The 22,092-nt window shown below is 41.4% G+C and overlaps 1 protein-coding gene across 6 annotated transcripts in view; it reads right to left on the bottom strand.

Annotated features, from left to right (window-relative positions):
• The window catches only part of UNKL (unk like zinc finger), a 574,440-nt gene that overhangs the window by 375,763 nt on the left and 176,585 nt on the right, over positions 1–22,092 (bottom strand). For 4 of the 6 annotated variants that reach the window (XM_053694592.1, XM_053694591.1, XM_053694590.1 and 1 more), the window contains exons 3-4: positions 20,680–20,856; positions 2,181–2,314 (exon numbers count right to left, since the gene is read on the bottom strand). In XM_053694592.1, coding sequence (XP_053550567.1) covers positions 2,181–2,314; positions 20,680–20,856 — 311 coding nt within the window. Of the gene's footprint in view, positions 1–2,180; positions 2,315–2,449; positions 6,967–20,679; positions 20,857–22,092 lie in introns of those variants that run through there. The other 2 variants (XM_053694595.1, XM_053694594.1) reach the window with 2 other exon arrangements.

A 22,092-nucleotide genomic window follows, 5' to 3' on the forward strand; every position in this document is an offset into this window, starting at 1 on the left:
ACCTCAATGGTATGCTTACAAAATGTATTTAGTTTTTATAGCCCTTTAATCTACACCATATATGTAGATCAAATCCGTATCAGATCAAATTTTAACATCAATGATTTAAAGACAGCAGCACCGGGTGTTACATATTCCATTTGAGAAAAAAAAAAGTCTGGGTAAGAAGTATTCATAAGATAGCTGATAATGAAAGCTCAACAAAATCACTAATAAAACCATGCTAGTGGTGTGTGCACACAAACATCTGGACTAATGTCGAGCAGAACAAAAATGTATGTATGCAAGTTACAGGATACCTAGAAGGAGAAACAGAGGCGCCAACATAGAACAGTATTGTCTGAAGAACAGAAATCGAAGAAAACACAGAGCCTCTATTATAAGCTTCTCACCAGATATTAAGGCACAACCGGATTGCCGTGCAGGGCAGTATGGGACCTTCTCAGTCACCCGTAAGACAACAAAGACAGCAAAGGCAGCGTCCGGACACGTGACAAAGAGGAGACCAATCAGGAGATCCCAAATGAGCCGGAGGCGAGTCCGTGAGAGCCTGATGAAACAGCGAGATTGTATGCTGAGAAGCGCGTCGCTATTGTTTGTACAAATAAAAGATTGTACTTTTTACACTGTTCGTGCTCCTGTCTGATAATCACGGACTCGCCTCCGGCTCATTTGGGATCTCCTGATTGGTCTGCTCGCGACCTGCCTCTTTGTCACTTGTCCGGACGCTGCCTTTGCTGTCTTTGTTGCCTTACGGGCGACTGAGAAGGTCCCGTACTGCCCTGCACGGCACTCCGGTTGTGCCTTAACATCTGGTGAGAAGCTTATAATAGAGGCTCTGTGTTTTCTTATATTTCTGTTCTTCAGACAATACTGTTCTATGTTGGCGCCTCTGTTTCTCCGTCTAGGTATCCTGTAACTCTATTTGTGTTTGAAGAGAGCAACCTTACTCCGCTTGGTTTTCTACATCTGCTGTGGCCACAAGCGCACCTCTCATGAGGATCTTTTGAATCCTCCATATATGCATGCAAGTGAATTAATCTACAAAGGAAGTATCCGATGGAGTTCCATAACCCTGAGGAACTCCACATAAGCACAAGGTATACCAACACCAACTTAATTCAATAGCTCAACCAAGCAACTGAAAAGGATAAAAAAAAAAAAAAAAAAAAAAAAAAACACACAACACCTTTCCAGTGTGATCTAAGCCACAGGTGAAAAACAAGTTGGGGTGACTAAAAGCAACCTTTTGTCATGTCCATTTTTGTAAAACAGAATGAAGAGGGGGGTAAAGAAGGGAAAAGTGATCTTTTCTGTCCATTCACACATGAGGGGATTTCGAATTGTTAAGAATTAATCAGAGAAGGCCAAAATAGTGACCAGATAGCAAGAAGTTAAAAATTGCCGACTCTGTAAACCCCATTCCAGAGTGAGTAGCTAGTCTATAACTTTTGCAGGTACTTATAAGCCCCAAGGCAGAACGTGCTGTGATCAGAGATGTCATATCAAAAATGCAGCATGTCTGCAGAAAGAGAAGGACACACAACTGTTAGCGCTTTCATTTGCAGCACAGCTCAACATTAGACTGTTCTCTTTAAATAGTGCTGTGCTCTGGCTGCTCTGTGTACGTTTTCCTTAACCCAGTGTAACCAGAGCAAAGTTGTGTTTGAAGAGAACAGCCAAACTGAGTAGCACTGCAAAACAGCAGTGCATTTATTGTTGACTGGCTTTCAGGGGCTTTTTTTCCCAACTTCTCCCCCAGCCTTTCACAGTCTGCAAAGCTGCGACTTCTGAATGTAAGATGTTCTTGTGAGCAATGCACAAATTTGTATAACTACATTTCTACCTTGTGATGATAGACTAAAAGAAAAAGGAAACACAATTTTTTAAAGTGACAGCAGATAATTTGCAATACAATGTTTAGCTGCAGCACTAGATTATAAAACTTTTTTTAAATGCTTTACTCTGTAGTTAATCAACATACTGCAGCTGTGCTGGTGATTTAGTGTAGTTACCTAATTTAAAATTGAATTTTATTTTAAAATGACCTGCAGAAAATGTTTCACTAAAAAAAATGTCAATGCAGAAAGTAAAGAAAAGTTTTCCCTCTGGAGTTCTAAGTTTAAAAATGAGATGACACAAATGTCCTGTAGGCTCCCACAATACTAAACGGGTCTTACCTTGCCATCTGGGATCCTCCCCCAGGATCTTCTCAATCATAGCTTGACTAGCTAGGACTCCTGGCTGCAGGTCAGGGATTCCGTCACCAGTTCCAAGCTGCCCGTTTTGCAAGGCTTCCTGTGCCTGAATTTCCCTAGATCAAAAAATAGAAAATTGTTACATACAAAAAAAATATGAGTACACCACTAGGATATTTCCATATCAGCTGGAGACTAACATACAAATAAACAGTCCTCATTGTGAGGTAAATTCTTGGTAACTGAATCACCATAACTCCACTTTGTTCCCCCCAAGAACAGATTTGATTGAAAGGCTGAGTTTCATCAGGTTCCCTGTTCAGACTGATGCCACCTCTTGCTGATAGATTATAAGTGCAGAAACCATGTGAATTAAACAAAAGAGAGATCCATCAGACGAGGGAAATATCAGCTATAATGGATATGCAATAGAAAAGTACATGAAAGAAGCTGCCTTTCTAAATGTATAACAAAAACAATTTATTCTTACCTGATAAATTCCTTTCTTTCTTGGTTGTGAGAGTCCACGATTCCTTAATGTTGGGAATTAATCACCTGGCCAACAGGTGGAAGCATAGACATCCTACTCCCAGAGCTTTAGCATCCCTCTTTCTTCCTTGTACGTCCCAGTCTATTGTATAGCCAAGAACAGGAGAAAGAAGAAAGATAGTAGGGTAAAGAAGTGCAAACTAGAACATGCCGCCAACTAAGAAAAATGGGCGGGTTCGTGGTCTCTCACCACCAAGAAAGGAATTTATCAGGTAAGAAAAAATTATGTTTTCTTTCTTAAGGTGGTGAGAGTCCACAATTCCTTACTGTTGGGAACTAATATCAAAGCTGAGGAGTCTATGGGGGGGAAAAACGGTGAAACAAAAAAGTAAAAGGTCGGCACCTTTTTACTGGAAACAGCCTGAAGAACCTTCCTGCCAAAAGTGGCCTCAGGCAGCTGCCAAAATAATAACATTTAGTAAAAGCATGCAGAGATGACCACCTTGCAAATAGTGTCTACTGAAGCCTCATTTTTGAAGGCCCAAGAAGTAGACATGGAAAGATTTGAATGAGCTATAATACGTAAAGGTGGCGACTGTCCCGCCTCCAAGTAAGCCCTGTGAATCAAACTCTTCAACCATGAAGCTAAAGTAACAGATGTGGCCTTTTGGGCCTTATGTTTACATGAACAAAACAAATGGGTTTGAGGACTGGAGAAAGTCCTTAGTAGCTTGCAAATAGAATCTGACCACATTGTGCAACAATCTCTTTTGAAGATTTTGGATTAGGACAATAAGACTGAAAGTGCAGTAATGTAACCCTTAAAAGATGCTGGCAAACAAGATCTTGACCAAGACATCCTGAATAAATTTTGAGGAATCCTGACTGAATCCCATGTATAACCTAGCTCCATACACCAAGAAAAATACACTTTCCAAAACTTATGGTAAATCTTCCTAGTAGCTGGCGAACGAGACTGAATCAATGTATCCACCACTGAGTCAGAAAGAAAACCTTAGGAAAGAATTAATTGTTCATCCTCCAAGCAGTCAAACAGAGATTGAAGATTTTGATAAAAGAAAGGACCTTGAGATAATAGATCTGAACAATGAAGAAGACGCCACAGAGGCACGCGGGACATCTGAACCAGATCAGCATAAAAAGTTCTGTGAGGCCAAGCAGGAGCTATAAGAATTGCCAAAATATGTTCCAGTTTGATATGAGCAATCACCCGCGGAAGAAGCACAATTGGTGAAAACCGATAAACTAGATGAAACAACCAAGAAACTGCTAGAGCATCGATTAGTTCCACTTGAGAGTCTCTCGACCTTAACCCATATATGGAGGAGCTTGTGGTTTAGGCAAGACGCCATCAAGTCTATCTCTGGGAAACCCCAGCAATGAATCAACTGAATGAAAATATCTTCATTTGGAGACTATTCCCATGAGTGAAAAGTCTGACAATTCAAGTAATCAGCTTCCCAGTTTTTGACTCTGGGAATGTGAATTGCTGAAATGATACACTGGTGAGATTCTGCCTAAGCTAGAATGCGAGACACCTCTAATCACTAGGGCACTGTGAATACCATCCTGATGATTGATATAGGCTACTGCAGTGATGTTGTCAGACTGAGAACCGAGGGGAACTGATCTGAGTAAAGGCCAAGCCTGAGCGCTCTGAAGATTCTGAAGATATTTATTGCTAGCCTTGGCTCCTGAGTAGACCAAACTACCTGAGACCTCCGAGGACTTCAGACCATGCCCCAACCTGAGAGGCTTTTGTCCGTGGTAATTATTTCCCATGACGGATGAAGAAAAAACATCCCTTGCCAAACTGTAGCGAAATATATCCACCAAAAAAAGATTGTCTGAACAGGGGGTCTAGATAAATTAACTGAGACAGGTTGTAAAGGATGTAAATGAAACCTCGCAAACTGAATGGTGCCAGATGCTGCCACCTTTAGCCCCATTACCTCCATGTACTGAGCCACAGAATGCTCCCTTGCCTCTCGTGGAATAGTGGAAATAATAGAATCCAAACCAGGACCAAAGAAAGACCAAAGAAAGATTTTTCTTGCAGAACATTTCAACCATAAGGCCCTTTTAATAACAGCCAGAGCTGTATTCTTTACATTCATGCAAATACTTTCAGTTACAGCATCACAAATGAAAGTTAGCAAAACCACAAGAGTCATATACGTTCTTGAAAGAAGATTCATCTGAAATCAACTCAGACAAGGAATGTAATCAGAGAGACGCTGCGCCTGGAACACAAGCGATACCCATAGCTAGTTGAAACAACAGACCCCATTAAGGTAAATTTCCAGTTTCCTATCCATGGGATCCCTGAAAGGTGTGCTGAAACATGGTTCTTTTTGCTAAAGTAGAGATTGCTCCTTTAACTTTAGAAATGGTTTCCTAAAGTTCAAAAATAGTATCTGGAACTAGTAACAACTTATTAAAATTTAGGGGAAGGAATAAACAGAACCCCAGGTTTGTCCCATTCCTTGGAGATAATTTCGAAGACTGACTGGAAAAACTTCAGCTGACTTAGATTTTGGTTTGAAGTTGTTTTACAGCGTTATTCTAAACAGGCTTCGGATCCTAAAGTCTATAAAATGTTCTTCAATAAGGAACATAGAAGCTTATGAAATTAAATGGTACCTCATTAGATTACAGATCTGAATTTGAGGACAAGTCTTCAAAAGACAACTTGCCCTCAGAGGGAGAAGCAGAGATCAGACTCAGATACCTTAACAGGCTTGACTGCAGCAGAAACGGTTGGTACATCATCTCTAGTAGAGGAACTAGAGAACATAAGTGTATGCTTAGGCTTACTTGAAGGTGGCATAGTAGTCAGAACCTCAGATAGTAGATTTTAAGAAAACATTAAAACCTGGAATAAAGTAGTGCCACAAAGTGTAGTACACCCACGCTGCGATCTGCCTCTTCCACTCTGAGCACCAAAGAAAAATGGCCCGGCACCTTCTTAGCACTTCTGCTGTGACCACTAAGCGAGTGAAGCGCCAAGAATGTCGACCACTGATAAAAGTACCTGGAGGCGAGCACTCCGCTTAAAGTGGCTGTAGTAGAAAAAAATTAAGCAACAAATATGTTAAAATTAAAAGTATGAAGCACCACTAATATTATTGTAAATAAAGTGTGCCAGCTTCCCTCTGTGCTTAGAACACTGTATTAAGTGTACTGTATAAAGAGCCCAGTCTAAGGTATACACTGGCAGGGGCAAATAACTTACAGTAGAAGAAGACACTTGAGACTATGCTTCCCTCTGTGCTTAGAACACTGTATTAAGTGTACTGTATAAAGAGTCCAGTCTGAGGTATACACTGGCATAACTCTGTGCTTTGAACACTGTATTAAGTGAACTGTATAAAGAGCCCAGTCTGAGGTATACACTGGCAGGGGCAAATAACTTACAGTAGAAGAAGACATTTGAGACTAATACAGCAGACATTTGAGACTAATACAATGCAGAACATCACAGTGCAACTGACATAGGCATCTAACATATGCGCACAAGAAAACTTTTTAAGCAGTTGATATTCAACTTCATATCCTATTTGCATAATGTATATTGCTATTGTTAGATCATCGGCTAAATCCTGCATTCTAACGATATGTTTTGTTACCTGCCGTATCTTAGTTACGGGTCTTTTTGTACTTTGATCATTTCAGTTGGCCCACACAGGCTTCCCTAGCGCTACTCGCGCATGCGCAGTTGCTTCGGGGAGACGCTACCGAAAGTCTCACTGGGCAGATCTGGATGTGTATGAACGGGATGGGGTATTTAATAAGGTATGTACACTATCTTCTTAATGTTTCATAAAGGGGGAAACCCTGAAACGTTACTGTTATTAAAAATCACTAAGGTGGATTGATTAAGACCTATGAATGAGGTCTCTATTTTGAAGTATGTGTGTGTTTATGCACCGCAACTAGGCAATTGGATTAAAAAACGAGAGTGCTTGGTAAACGCTTTGTGGATATATATAAATGAATGTAGTTGCTAAAGGTTTTTAAAAATTTGTTATGGCTTTTAATGAGTTTACAAAAGCAAACCCTAGAAGACCCTCCCCATCCCCTGCCAAAACAGTGCAGCAGGAAAATTTAGTTAACGGTCTCACTTCCAGAAGGAAGTACACAAGCAATGCGATCTGCCTCTTTCCCTCTGAGCACCACAGAAAAACAGAATTTATGCTTACCTGATAAATTACTTTCTCCAACGGTGTGTCCGGTCCACGGCGTCATCCTTACTTGTGGGATATTCTCTTCCCCAACAGGAAATGGCAAAGAGCCCAGCAAAGCTGGTCACATGATCCCTCCTAGGCTCCGCCTTCCCCAGTCATTCGACCGACGTAAAGGAGGAATATGCATAGGAGAAATCATATGATACCGTGGTGACTGTAGTCAGAGAAAATAATTCATCAGACCTGATTAAAAAACCAGGGCGGGCCGTGGACCGGACACACCGTTGGAGAAAGTAATTTATCAGGTAAGCATAAATTCTGTTTTCTCCAACATAGGTGTGTCCGGTCCACGGCGTCATCCTTACTTGTGGGAACCAATACCAAAGCTTTAGGACACGGATGATGGGAGGGAGCAAATCAGGTCACCTAGATGGAAGGCACCACGGCTTGCAAAACCTTTCTCCCAAAAATAGCCTCAGAAGAAGCAAAAGTATCAAATTTGTAAAATTTGGTAAAAGTGTGCAGTGAAGACCAAGTCGCTGCCTTACATATCTGATCAACAGAAGCCTCGTTCTTGAAGGCCCATGTGGAAGCCACAGCCCTAGTGGAGTGAGCTGTGATTCTTTCAGGAGGCTGCCGTCCGGCAGTCTCATAAGCCAATCGGATGATGCTTTTAAGCCAAAAAGAGAGAGAGGTAGAAGTTGCTTTTTGACCTCTCCTTTTACCAGAATAAACAACAAACAAGGAAGATGTTTGTCTGAAATCCTTTGTAGCCTCTAAATAGAATTTTAGAGCACGAACTACATCCAAATTGTGCAACAAACGTTCCTTCTTTGAAACTGGATTCGGACACAAAGAAGGCACAACTATCTCCTGGTTAATATTTTTGTTAGAAACAACTTTCGGAAGAAAACCAGGTTTAGTACGCAAAACCACCTTATCTGCATGGAACACCAGATAAGGAGGAGAACACTGCAGAGCAGATAACTCTGAAACTCTTCTAGCAGAAGAAATTGCAACCAAAAACAAAACTTTCCAAGATAATAACTTAATATCTACGGAATGTAAGGGTTCAAACGGAACCCCTTGAAGAACTGAAAGAACTAAATTGAGACTCCAAGGAGGAGTGAAAGGTTTGTAAACAGGCTTGATTCTAACCAGAGCCTGAACAAAAGCTTGAACATCTGGCACAGCCGCCAGCTTTTTGTGAAGTAAAACAGATAGAGCAGAAATCTGTCCCTTCAAAGAACTTGCAGATAATCCTTTCTCCAAACCCTCTTGTAGAAAGGATAGAATCTTAGGAATTTTTACCCTGTTCCATGGGAATCCTTTCGATTCGCACCAACAGATATATTTCTTCCATACTTTATGGTAAATTTTTCTAGTTACAGGCTTTCTAGCCTGAATAAGAGTATCAATGACAGAATCTGAGAACCAACGCTTTGATAAAATCAAGCGTTCAATCTCCAAGCAGTCAGTTGGAGTGATGCCAGATTCGGATGTTCGAACGGACCTTGAACAAGAAGGTCCCGTCTCAAAGGTAGCTTCCATGGTGGAGCCGATGACATATTCACCAGGTCTGCATACCAAGTTCTGCGTGGCCACGCAGGAGCTATCAAGATCACCGAAGCCCTCTCCTGATTGATCCTGGCTACCAGCCTGGGAATGAGAGGAAACGGTGGGAATACATAAGCTAGGTTGAAGGTCCAGGGCGCTACTAGTGCATCTACTAGAGTCGCCTTGGGATCCCTGGATCTGGACCCGTAGCAAGGAACCTTGAAGTTCTGACGAGACGCCATCAGATCGATGTCTGGAACGCCCCATAATTGAGTTATGTGGGCAAAGATTTCCGGATGGAGTTCCCACTCCCCCGGATGAAATGTCTGACGACTCAGAAAATCCGCTTCCCAATTTTCCACTCCTGGGATGTGGATTGCAGACAAGTGGCAGGAGTGAATCTCCGCCCATTGAATTACTTTGGTCACTTCTTCCATCGCCAGGGAACTCCTTGTTCCCCCCTGATGGTTGATATATGCAACAGTCGTCATGTTGTCTGATTGAAACCTTATGAATTTGGCCTTTGCTAGTTGAGGCCAAGCCTTGAGAGCATTGAATATCGCTCTCAGTTCCAGAATGTTTATCGGGAGAAGAGATTCTTCCCGAGACCATAGACCCTGGGCTTTCAGGGGTTTCCAGACCGCGCCCCAGCCCACCAGACTGGCGTCGGTCGTGACAATGACCCACTCTGGTCTGCGGAAGCTCATCCCTTGAGACAGGTTGTCCAGGGTCAGCCACCAACGGAGTGAATCTCTGGTCCTCTGATCTACTTGGATCGTCGGGGACAAGTCTGTATAATCCCCATTCCACTGTCTGAGCATGCACAGTTGTAATGGTCTTAGGTGAATTCGTGCAAAAGGAACTATGTCCATTGCCGCAACCATCAAACCTATTACTTCCATGCACTGCGCTATGGAAGGAAGAAGAACAGAATGAAGCACTTGACAAGAGCTTAGAAGTTTTGATTTTCTGGCCTCTGTCAGAAAAATCTTCATTTCTAAAGAGTCTATTATTGTTCCCAAGAAGGGAACTCTTGTTGACGGGGACAGAGAACTTTTTTCTATGTTCACTTTCCACCCGTGAGATCTGAGAAAGGCTAGGACAATGTCCGTATGAGCCTTTGCTTTTGACAGAGACGACGCTTGAATCAGTATGTCGTCCAAGTAAGGTACTACTGCAATGCCCCTTGGTCTTAGCACCGCTAGAAGGGACCCTAGTACCTTTGTGAAAATCCTTGGAGCAGTGGCTAATCCGAATGGAAGTGCCACAAACTGGTAATGCTTGTCCAGAAAGGCGAACCTTAGGAACCGATGATGTTCCTTGTGGATAGGAATATGTAGATACGCATCCTTTAAATCCACCGTGGTCATGAATTGACCTTCCTGGATGGTAGGAAGAATTGTTCGAATGGTTTCTATTTTGAACGATGGAACCCTGAGAAATTTGTTTAGGATCTTGAGATCCAAAATTGGCCTGAATGTTCCCTCTTTTTTGGGAACTATGAACAGATTGGAGTAAAACCCGATCCCTTGTTCTCCTAATGGAACAGGATGAATCACTCCCATTTTTAACAGGTCTTCTACGCAATGTAAGAATGCCTGTCTTTTTATTTGGTCTGAAGACAATTGAGACCTGTGGAACCTTCCCCTTGGGGGTAGTTCCTTGAATTCCAGGAGATAACCTTGAGAAACTATTTCTAGCGCCCAAGGATCCTGAACATCTCTTGCCCAAGCCTGAGCAAAGAGAGAGAGTCTGCCCCCCACCAGATCCGGTTCCGGATCGGGGGCCAGCATCTCATGCTGTCTTGGTAGCGGTAGCAGGCTTCTTGGCCTGCTTACCTTTGTTCCAGCCTTGCATCGGTCTCCAGGCTGGCTTGGTTTGAGAAGAATTACCCTCTTGCTTAGAGGATGTAGAATTTGAGGCTGGTCCGTTTCTGCGAAAGGGACGAAAATTAGTTTTATTTTTAGCCTTAAAAGACCTATCCTGAGGAAGGGCGTGGCCCTTTCCCCCAGTGATGTCTGAAATAATCTCTTTCAAGTCAGGGCCAAACAGCGTTTTCCCCTTGAAAACATAATTTATGCTTACCTGATAAATTCCTTTCTTCTGTAGTGTGATCAGTCCACGGGTCATCATTACTTGTGGGATATTAACTGCTCCCCTACAGGAAGTGCAAGAGGATTCACCCAGCAGAGTTGCTATATAGCTCCTCCCCTCTACGTCACCTCCAGTCATTCGACCAAGGACCAACGAGAAAGGAGAAGCCAAGGGTGTAGTGGTGACTGGAGTATAATTTAAAAAATATTTACCTGCCTTAAAAAACAGGGCGGGCCGTGGACTGATCACACTACAGAAGAAAGGAATTTATCAGGTAAGCATAAATTATGTTTTCTTCTGTTAAGTGTGATCAGTCCACGGGTCATCATTACTTGTGGGATACCAATACCAAAGCAAAAGTACACGGATGACGGGAGGGATAGGCAGGCTCTTTATACAGAAGGAACCACTGCCTGAAGAACCTTTCTCCCAAAAATAGCCTCCGAGGAAGCAAAAGTGTAAAATTTGTAAAATTTGGAAAAAGTATGAAGCGAAGACCAAGTTGCAGCCTTGCAAATCTGTTCAACAGAGGCCTCATTCTTAAAGGCCCAAGTGGAAGCCACAGCTCTAGTGGAATGAGCTGTAATTCTTTCAGGAGGCTGCTGTCCAGCAGTCTCATAAGCTAAACGAATTATGCTACGAAGCCAAAAAGAGAGAGAGGTAGCAGAAGCTTTTTGACCTCTCCTCTGACCAGAGTAAACGACAAACAGGGAAGACGTTTGTCGAAAATCTTTAGTTGCCTGTAAATAAAATTTAAGGGCACGAACTATATCCAGATTGTGCAAAAGACGTTCCTTCCTCGAAGAAGGATTTGGGCACAAGGATGGAACAACAATCTCCTGATTGATATTCCTGATAGTGACTACCTTAGGTAAAAACCCAGGCTTAGTACGCAGAACTACCTTATCCGAGTGAAAAATCAAATAAGGAGAATCACAATGTAAGGCTGATAACTCAGAGACTCTTCGAGCCGAGGAAATAGCCATTAAAAATAGAACTTTCCAAGATAACAACTTTATATCAATGGAATGAAGGGGTTCAAACGGAACACCCTGTAAAACGTTAAGAACAAGGTTTAAACTCCATGGTGGAGCCACAGCTTTAAACACAGGTTTAATCCTGGCCAAAGCCTGACAAAAAGCCTGAACGTCTGGAACTTCTGACAGACGCTTGTGTAACAGAATGGACAGAGCTGAGATCTGTCCCTTTAAGGAACTAGCGGATAACCCCTTTTCTAAACCTTCTTGTAGAAAAGACAATATCCTAGGAATCCTAACCTTACTCCAAGAGTAACCTTTGGATTCGCACCAATATAGGTATTTACGCCATATTTTATGGTAAATCTTTCTGGTGACAGGCTTCCTAGCCTGTATTAAGGTATCAATAACTGACTCAGAAAAACCACGCTTTGATAAGATCAAGCGTTCAATTTCCAAGCAGTCAGCTTCAGAGAAGTTAGATTTTGATGTTTGAAAGGACCCTGAATCAGAAGGTCCTGTTTCAGAGGTAACGACCAAGGTGGACAGAATGACATGTCCACCAGATCTGTATACCAAGTCCTGCGTGGCCATGCAGGCGCTATTAGAATCACTGATGCTTTCTCCTGTTTGATTCTGGCAATCAATCGAGGAAGCATCGGGAAAGGTGGAAACACATAAGCCATCCTGAAGGTCCATGGTGCTGTCAAGGCATCTATCAGGACCGCTCCCGGATCCCTGGATCTGGACCCGTAGCGCGGAAGCTTGGCGTTCTGTCGAGACGCCATGAGATCTATCTCTGGTTTTCCCCAACGTGGAAGTATTTGGGCAAAGACCTCTGGATGAAGTTCCCACTCCCCCGGATGAAAAGTCTGACGACTTAAGAAATCCGCCTCCCAGTTCTCCACTCCCGGGATGTGGATTGCAGACAGGTGGCAAGAGTGAGACTCTGCCCAGCGAATTATCTTCGATACTTCCATCATTGCTAGGGAGCTTCTTGTCCCTCCCTGATGGTTGATATAAGCTACAGTCGTGATGTTGTCCGACTGGAACCTGATGAACCCCCGAGTTGCTAACTGGGGCCAAGCCAGAAGAGCATTGAGGACTGCTCTCAATTCCAGAATGTTTATTGGAAGAAGACTCTCCTCCTGATTCCATAGTCCCTGAGCCTTCAGAGAATTCCAGACAGCGCCCCAACCTAGTAGGCTGGCGTCTGTTGTTACAATTGACCAGTCTGGCCTGCTGAATGGCATTCCCCTGGACAGATGTGGCCGATAAAGCCACCATAGAAGAGAATTTCTGGTCTCTTGAATGGAATGAAGGACACGGCATGCATTTTGAAGTTTTGTTAACCTGTCCTCTGTCAGGTAAATCTTCATTTCTACAGAATCTATCAGAGTCCCCAGGAAGGGAACTCTTGTGAGTGGAAAGAGAGAACTTTTCTCTTCGTTCACTTTCCATCCATGCGACCTTAGAAATGCCAGTACTATCTCTGTATGAGATTTGGCAGTTTGAAAGCTTGAAGCTTGTATCAGTATGTCGTCTAAGTACGGAGCTACTGAAATTCCTCGCGGTCTTAGTACCGCCAGAAGAGTGCCCAGAACCTTTGTGAAGATTCTTGGAGCCGTAGCCAGTCCGAATGGAAGAGCTACAAACTGGTAATGCCTCTCTAAAAAGGCAAACCTTAGATACCGGTAATGACTTCTGTGAATCGGTATGTGAAGGTAAGCATCCTTTAAATCCACTGTGGTCAAGTACTGACCCTCTTGGATCATGGGCAAAATTGTTCGAATAGTTTCCATCTTGAACGATGGAACTCTTAGGAATTTGTTTAGGATCTTTAAATCCAAGATTGGCCTGAAGGTTCCCTCTTTTTGGGAACTACAAACAGATTTGAGTAAAACCCTTGTCCTTGTTCCAACCGCGGAACTGGATGGATCACTCCCATTAATAAAAGATCTTGTACGCAGCGTAGAAACGCTTCCTTCTTTGTTAGGTTTGTTGACAACCTTGACAGATGAAATCTCCCTCTTGGGGGAGAGGATTTGAAGTCCAGAAGGTATCCCTGAGATATGATCTCTAACGCCCAGGGATCCTGAACATCTCTTGCCCAAGCCTGGGCGAAGAGGGAAAGTCTGCCCCCCACTAGATCCGGTCCCGGATCGGGGGCCCTCAATTCATGCTGTCTTAGGGGCAGCAGCAGGTTTTCTGGCCTGTTTGCCCCTGATCCAGGACTGGTTAGGTTTCCAGCCTTGTCTGTAGCAAGCAACAGCTCCTTCCTGTTTTGGTGCAGAGGAAGTTGATGCTGCTCCTGCTTTGAAATTACGAAAGGAACGAAAATTGGACTGTCTAGCCTTGGCTTTGGCCTTGTCCTGAGGCAGGGCATGACCTTTACCTCCTGTAATGTCATCAATAATCTCTTTCAAGCCGGGCCCGAATAAGGTCTGCCCTTTGAAAGGAATATTAAGCAATTTAGATTTAGACGTAACATCAGCTGACCAGGATTTTAGCCACAGAGCTCTGCGTGCCTGAATGGCGAATCCTGAATTTTTAGCCGCAAGTTTAGTTAAATGTACTACGGCATCTGAAATAAATGAAATAGCTAACTTAAGGAATTTAAGTTTGTGTGTGATGTCATCTAGTGTGGATGATTGAAGTGTCTCTTCCAGAGACTCAAACCAAAATGCTGCTGCAGCCGTGACAGGCGCAATACATGCAAGAGGTTGCAATATAAACCCTTGTTGAACAAACATTTTCTTAAGGTAACCCTCTAATTTTTTATCCATTGGATCTGAAAAAGCACAGCTATCCTCCACTGGGATAGTGGTACGCTTAGCTAAAGTAGAAACTGCTCCCTCCACCTTAGGGACCATTTGCCATAAGTCCCGTGTGGGGGCGTCTATTGGAAACATTTTTCTGAATATAGGAGGGGGTGAGAAAGGCACACCGGGTCTATCCCACTCCTTAGTAACAATGTCAGTAAGTCTCTTAGGTATAGGAAAAACGTCAGTACTCGTCGGTACCGCAAAATATTTATCCAACCTACACATTTTTTCTGGGATTGCAACTGTGTTACAATCATTCAGAGCCGCTAATACCTCCCCTAGTAACACACGGAGGTTCTCAAGCTTAAATTTAAAATTTGAAATGTCTGAGTCCAGTTTATTTGGATCAGAACCGTCACCCACAGAATGAAGCTCTCCGTCTTCACGTTCTGCAAACTGTGACGCAGTATCAGACATGGCCCTTGCATTATCAGCGCACTCTGTGCTCATCCCAGAGTGATCACGTTTACCTCTTAGTTCTGGTAGTTTAGCCAAAACTTCAGTCATAACAGTAGCCATATCTTGTAATGTGATTTGTAATGGCCGCCCAGATGCACTCGGCGCTACAATATCACGCACCTCCTGAGCGGGAGATGCAGGTACTGACACGTGAGGCGAGTTAGTCGGCATAACTCTCCCCTCGTTGTTTGGTGAAATATGTTCAATTTGTACAGATTGACTATTTTTTAAAGTAGCATCAATACATTTAGTACATAAATTTCTATTGGGCTCCACTTTGGCATTAACACATATAGCACAGAGATATTCCTCTGAATCAGACATGTTTAACACACTAGCAAATAAACAGCAACTTGGAAATACTTTTCAAAGTAATTTACAAATAATATGAAAACGAACTTTGCCTTTAAGAAGCACAGAAAATATTATAACAGATAAAATAATTAAGTTATAGCATCAATCTTTGTCAGAATATACAGTTTTAGCAAAGGATTGTTCCCCTCAGCAAATGATAACTAACCCAGGCAGCAGAAAAAAATACACAAATAAACGTTTTTTATATCACAGTCAATACAATCAGCACAGCTCTGCTGTGAATGATTACTTCCCTCAAAAAAGACTCTTGAGATCCCTGAACTCTGTAGAGATGAACCGGATCATGCAGGAAGAAAATGAACCTCTGACTGAGTTTTTCTGATGCATAGTGAAAGCACCAAAATGGCCCCTCCCCCACACACATAACAGTGAGAGGGATCAGTGAACTGCTCTAATTTAAATCAAAACTATTGCCAAGTGGAAAAAAAGTGCCCAAAACATTTTTTCACCCAGTACCTCAGAGAAAAAAACGTTTTTACATGCCAGCAAAAAAACGTTTTACCTCAATAATTAATTGTCATTTAAAACCTATTGCAAGTCCCTGCAAAATAGGTTAAGTCTATGTATACAGTTTAAAAGCCAGAGAAGTACCATTTCCCAGAAAACTGAAGTGTAAAATATACATACATGACAGCCTGATATCAGCTACATCTACTGCATTCAAGGCTGAGTTTACATTATAACGGTATGGCAGGATTTTCTCATCAATTCCATGTCAGAAAATAATAAACTGCTACATACCTCTTTGCAGATTAATCTGCCTGCTGTCCCCTGATCTGAAGTTTACCTCTCCTCAGATGGCCGAGAAACAGCAATATGATCTTAACTACTCCGGCTAAAATCATAGAAAAACTCAGGTAGATTCTTCTTCAAATTCTACCAGAGAAGGAATAACACACTCCGGTGCTATTATAAAATAACAAACTTTTGATTGAAGATATAAAAACTAAATATATCACCATAGTCCTCTCACACATCCTATCTAGTCGTTGGGTGCAAGAGAATGACTGTAGGTGACGTAGAGGGGAGGAGCTATATAGCAACTCTGCTGGGTGAATCCTCTTGCACTTCCTGTAGGGGAGCAGTTAATATCCCACAAGTAATGATGACCCGTGGACTGATCACACTTAACAGAAGAAAGGGATGTTAAGCAATTTGTTCTTGGAGGACACATCCGCTGACCAAGACTTTAGCCAAAGCGCTCTGCGCGCCACAATAGCAAAACCTGAATTTTTCGCCGCTAATCTAGCTAATTGCAAAGTGGCGTCTAAGGTAAAAGAGTTAGCCAATTTAAGTGCTTGAACTCTGTCCATAACCTCCTCATAAGAAGATGCTTTATTGAGCGACTTTTCTAGTTCTTCGAACCAGAAACACGCTGCTGTAGTGACAGGAACAATGCATGAAATTGGTTGTAGAAGGTAACCTTGCTGAACAAACATCTTTTTAAGCAAACCCTCTAATTTTTTATCCATAGGATCTTTGAAAGCACAACTATCTTCTATAGGGATAGTGGTGCGTTTGTTTAGAGTAGAAAGCGCCCCCTCGACCTTGGGGACTGTCTGCCATAAGTCCTTCCTGGGGTCGACCATAGGAAATAATTTCTTAAATATAGGGGGAGGGACAAAAGGTATGCCGGGCCTTTCCCATTCTTTATTTACAATATCCGCCACCCGCTTGGGTATAGGAAAAGCTTCGGGGGGCACCGGGACCTCTAGGAACTTGTCCATCTTACATAATTTCTCTGGAATGACCAAATTGTCACAATAATCCAGAGTAGATAACACCTCCTTAAACAGAGCGCGGATATGTTCCAATTTAAATTTGAATGTAATAACGTCAGGTTCAGCTTGTAGAGAAATTTTTCCTGAATCTGAAATTTCTCCCTCAGACAAAACCTCCCTGGCCCCTTCAGACTGGTGTAAGGGCATGTCAGAACCATTATCATCAGCGTCCTCATGCTCTTCAGTATCTAAAACAGAGCAGTCGCGCTTTCGCTGATAAGTGGGCATTTTGGCTAAAATGTTTTTAATAGAATTATCCATTACAGCCGTTAATTGTTGCATAGTAAGGAGGATTGGCGCACTAGATGCACTAGGGACCTCCTGAGTGGGCAAGACTGGTGTAGACATAGAAGGAGATGATGCAGTACCATGCTTACTCCCCTCACTTAAGGAATCATTTTGGGCAACATTATTATCAGTGGCATCATTGTCCCTACTTTGTTTGTCACATTCATCACATATATTTAAATGGAGAGGAACCTTGGCTTCCGAACATACAGAACATCGTCTATCTGATAGTTCAGACATGTTAATAGGCATAAACTTGATAACAAAGCACAAAAAAGTTTTAAAATAAAACCGTTACTGTCACTTTAAATTTTAAACTGAACACACTTTATTACTGAATGTGCGCAAAAGTATGAAGGAATTGTTCAAAATTCACCAAAATTTCACCACAGTGTCTTAAAGCCTTAAAAGTATTGCACACCAAATTTGAAAGCTTTAACTCTTAAAATAACGGAACCGGAGCCGTTTTTACATTTAACCCCTATACAGTCCCTGGTATCTGCGTTGCTGAGACCCAACCAAGCCCAGAGGGGAATACGATACCAAATGACGCCTTCAATAAGCTTTTTCAGTGGATCTGAGCTCCTCACACATGCATCTGCATGCCCTGCTTCTCAAAAACAACTGCGCATTAGTGGCGCGAAAATGAGGCTCTGCCTATGACTAGAAAAGGCCCCCAGTGAAAAAGGTGTCCAATACAGTGCCTGCCGTTTTTTTAACAGAATTCCCAAGATTAAAATAACTCTGCAAAGTTATAAACCATTAAATATGCTTATAAAGTAATCGTTTTAGCCCAGAAAAATGTCTACCAGTCTTTAAAGCCCTTGTGAAGCCCTTTATTCTTATATTAAAAATTAAGAAAATGGCTTACCGGATCCCATAGGGAAAATGACAGCTTCCAGCATTACCAAGTCTTGTTAGAAATGTGTCATACCTCAAGCAGCAAAAGTCTGCTCACTGTTTCCCCCAACTGAAGTTAATTCATCTCAACAGTCCTGTGTGGAAACAGCCATCGATTTTAGTAACGGTTGCTAAAATCATTTTCCTCTTACAAACAGAAATCTTCATCTCCTTTCTGTTTCAGAGTAAATAGTACATACCAGCACTATTTTAAAATAACAAACTCTTGATTGAAGAATAAAAACTACATTTAAACACCAAAAAACTCTTAGCCATCTCCGTGGAGATGTTGCCTGTGCAACGGCAAAGAGAATGACTGGGGAAGGCGGAGCCTAGGAGGGATCATGTGACCAGCTTTGCTGGGCTCTTTGCCATTTCCTGTTGGGGAAGAGAATATCCCACAAGTAAGGATGACGCCGTCGACCGGACACACCTATGTTGGAGAAAATGCAAAGGCACCATCTTAGCGCTCCCATGTGTGCCTGCTAAGAAGATGGAGCACTAAGAATGCTGACCGCTGATAAAAGTCCTAGTAGCACAATGCTTAAATGGGCAAAAAATAAAAGTATGAAACACCACTAATACGATTGTAAATAAAATTGTGCCAACTTCCCTCTGTGCTTAGAACACCGTATAAAGAGCTCAGTCTGAGATATACTTGCTTTGGCTGTGAGCTCAGCTGTGATCCCATCCTGCAGTAAGATGGCTATGATGTAGATAGGCGTTTGTAACTACTAATAGTCTGTGGATTGTATCAAGACATGCAGGTACTTACCCAGCAAATGCCCATTCCACTGATCTTACACTGATGTAGTATGAAGATACAGTAGAGAGCCCATCCAGTACTGTACTAGAAAGCAGAGATTATACTGAGGGAGTGACCACGACTCCCGCAGGAGATATACATTACACAGCCAGTCCTCTCCCTATGGCTATCACTTTATCCCTTAATTTTTCAAATCAAATCCTGAGCACCTTCATCTTCAAATGCTCCTAGCAAGGCACAGAAAGACTGGAAGGTACAGGGAAGTAAAATAGATATTAAAGCTATTGGAGTAGAGTGTCTTTGCTTCCTCCTGGTGGTCAGCTGATTAACTCCCAACAGTAAGGAATCGTGGACCCTCACCACCTCAAGAAAGAAATTTAAATCTTAATCTTCTGGTATACATAGAGAAGAATAGAAAAAAGAAAGAAAAAAAGTTAGCATGCCATTATACATTCTTTGTTTTTTGTTGCCCATCTTTAATAATGTAAAGCTGTGTGCCCTCGATAATCAAAACAATGTATATAGTAAGTTGCTCATCATTTTGCAAGAACTGCACCAACATAAATGCTGTTAATTCTAGTGTTACTATATTTTGCTTACTCGCAGGCTGAAACAAATTACAAGAGAACAAATTTAAAGGGACATAAAAGAGCAAAGAGAAAATGTTCTAAAGTATAGGTAAATATTATTGTGCTATTGCTTACATAAACCATGTGCAAAGGGCTAAACTGAGTATCCACCAAGTAGCTCATTGTTGCCCTCTGGTCATATCTAGATATGATTTTCAATAAAGGACACCAGAACAAAAAAAATTGTTAATAAAAGTAATTAAAAACTGTTTAAATTGCATGCTCTACTTGAAACTCGAAATTAATCTCCCATGTCCCTTTCACTATCTTGTCACTCAAACACTTAAAGGGACAGTCTAAAATTAAAAGTCCTATCTAAATAATAAAAGTTTAATTTATACTAATCAACTTTCCAATTTACTTTTATCATCAAATTTGCTTTTTTCTCTTGGTATTCTTAGTTTAAACTAAACATAGGTAGGCTCATATACTAATTTCTAAGCCTTTGAGGGCTGCCTATTATCACAGGCTGTTTAAATCTCTTTTCAACACAAAGAGACAGAAAGTACACGTGGGCCATATAGATAACACTGTGTTCAGGCACAGGGGGTTATTTAAGATTTAGCACAAAACAATGCTAAATTTAAGACAATAGATAATAAACAGTCACAGTCATGTGATCAGGAGCTGGAAGAAGGTTCCTAGATACAAGGTAATCACAGAGGAAAAAAGTATATTAATATAACTGTGTTGGTTATGCAAAACTGGGGAATGGGTAATAAAGGGATTATCTATCTTTTAAAACAATAACAATTCTATGGTAGACTGTCCCTTTAAAGATGGAGGTGAGAGGAATGGCATAATAAGGCTTTGTAACCACTAATTAAGCATGTTCTCTACTGGAAACAGGGAGATATTAAATACTGTGGCTTCAGCTGTATGGAACAAGATACTGCACTTACAGAAATAGAACTGGAGGCAATGAAAAAAGGAAATAAATTGATAGAGAAAATTGTAAAACTTGAACATGCTGGAAAAAAATTATGATGCAATAGTTGAAATTGAGGTCTATTTAAAAATGAAATAAGAAATAAATTCTACACAATATGTAGCGAGATCCTATTGACAGAAAAAGTTGAGTCTACATAATTTCATGCATTTTCCTACTCCTATGGGCAGGGGAAAAAGCTTACCTTATATCGTAGACAGGGGGTCTAAGGTCATGAGGACCGTGAGCAAAGGCACAATGGAGTCCATTCTTTACACAATGCCCTCGAGCATCTGTTTCATGGATACAAGTACCGGTCTTGTAATACCTCAAATGATACTTCCTTTCAGTGTCTCCTGTTGTCCGATGCAAATATGGACAACTGAAAAAAAGTAAAGAAAGTCTTTAACTCAGCCATAAAATTAATCAGACTTGACTTTTTGCATACATGCTAAATAGTCTTTTTTTATAGCCCGATTGCTAATTTTGTGTTGTATAATCCATTAACCCCTTAGTGACAGACCTTTTTTCAATTTTCTGACCATTTGGGACCAGGGCTATTTTTACATTTTTGCAGTTTGTGTTTAGTTGTAATTTTCTTACTCATTTACTGTACCCACACATATTATATACATTTTTACTCACCATTAAATGTTAAAGAGTTTCTAAAGATACCATTATTTTCATCCCATCATATAATTTACTATAAAAAAATATATAAAATATGATGAAAAAAAAGGGGTGGGGACACACTTTTTCTAACTTTGACCGCCAAATAAATAGTTTCTAAATTTTGTCCTGAGCTTAGAAATACCAAATGTTTACATGTTCTTTGCAAGTTATAGTGCAATAAGTACAAGTAGCACTTTGCTATTTCCAAACCATTTTTTTAAAAAATTGCATAAGTTACATTTTAACACTGATATCTGTTAGGAATCCCTGAATAACCATTTCACCACCAAATGCAATCAAATAAAAATAGTCAACTTTTTTTTTACTAACGCAGTAATTTAAATCTTTAGGTTTTTCACTGAAATAATTTACAAACAGCTTGTGCAATTATGGCACAAATGGTTGTAAACGCTTCTCTGGGATCCCCTTTGTTCAGAAATAGACATTTATGGCTTTGGCATTACGTTTTAGTAATTATAAGGTCCCTAAATGCTGCTGCACACCACACTTGGATTATGCCCAGCAGTGAATAGGTTAATTATGGAGCTTTAAGGGTTAATTTTAGCTTTAGTGTAGAGATTATCCTCTCATCTCCTGATCCCTCCCTGACCCCTCTCAAACAGCTCTCTTCCCTCCCTCACCTCACAATTGTCACTGCTATCTTTAGTACTACCAGTATAAAAAAAAAAAAAATTTGGGGGGGGGGTTTATTATTATATATTTTCTGCAGTGTAGCATCCCCCCATACCACCCAACCTCCCTGAGCCCCCACCCCCCAAACAGCTCTCTAACCCTCCCCCCTCTATTTTCCACCATTTTGGGTACTAGCAGCTGTCTGACAGTACCCACTTTGCAATAAACTTTGGGATTTTTTTTTTTTTTTTTTTTTTTTTTTAAAAAAAACCAAATTTTTCTGTAGTATAGCTGCCCCCCCTCAATACCCTAC

This window comes from Bombina bombina, chromosome 11 (genome assembly GCF_027579735.1).
Source record: "Bombina bombina isolate aBomBom1 chromosome 11, aBomBom1.pri, whole genome shotgun sequence".
Classification (NCBI taxonomy): domain Eukaryota; kingdom Metazoa; phylum Chordata; class Amphibia; order Anura; family Bombinatoridae; genus Bombina; species Bombina bombina.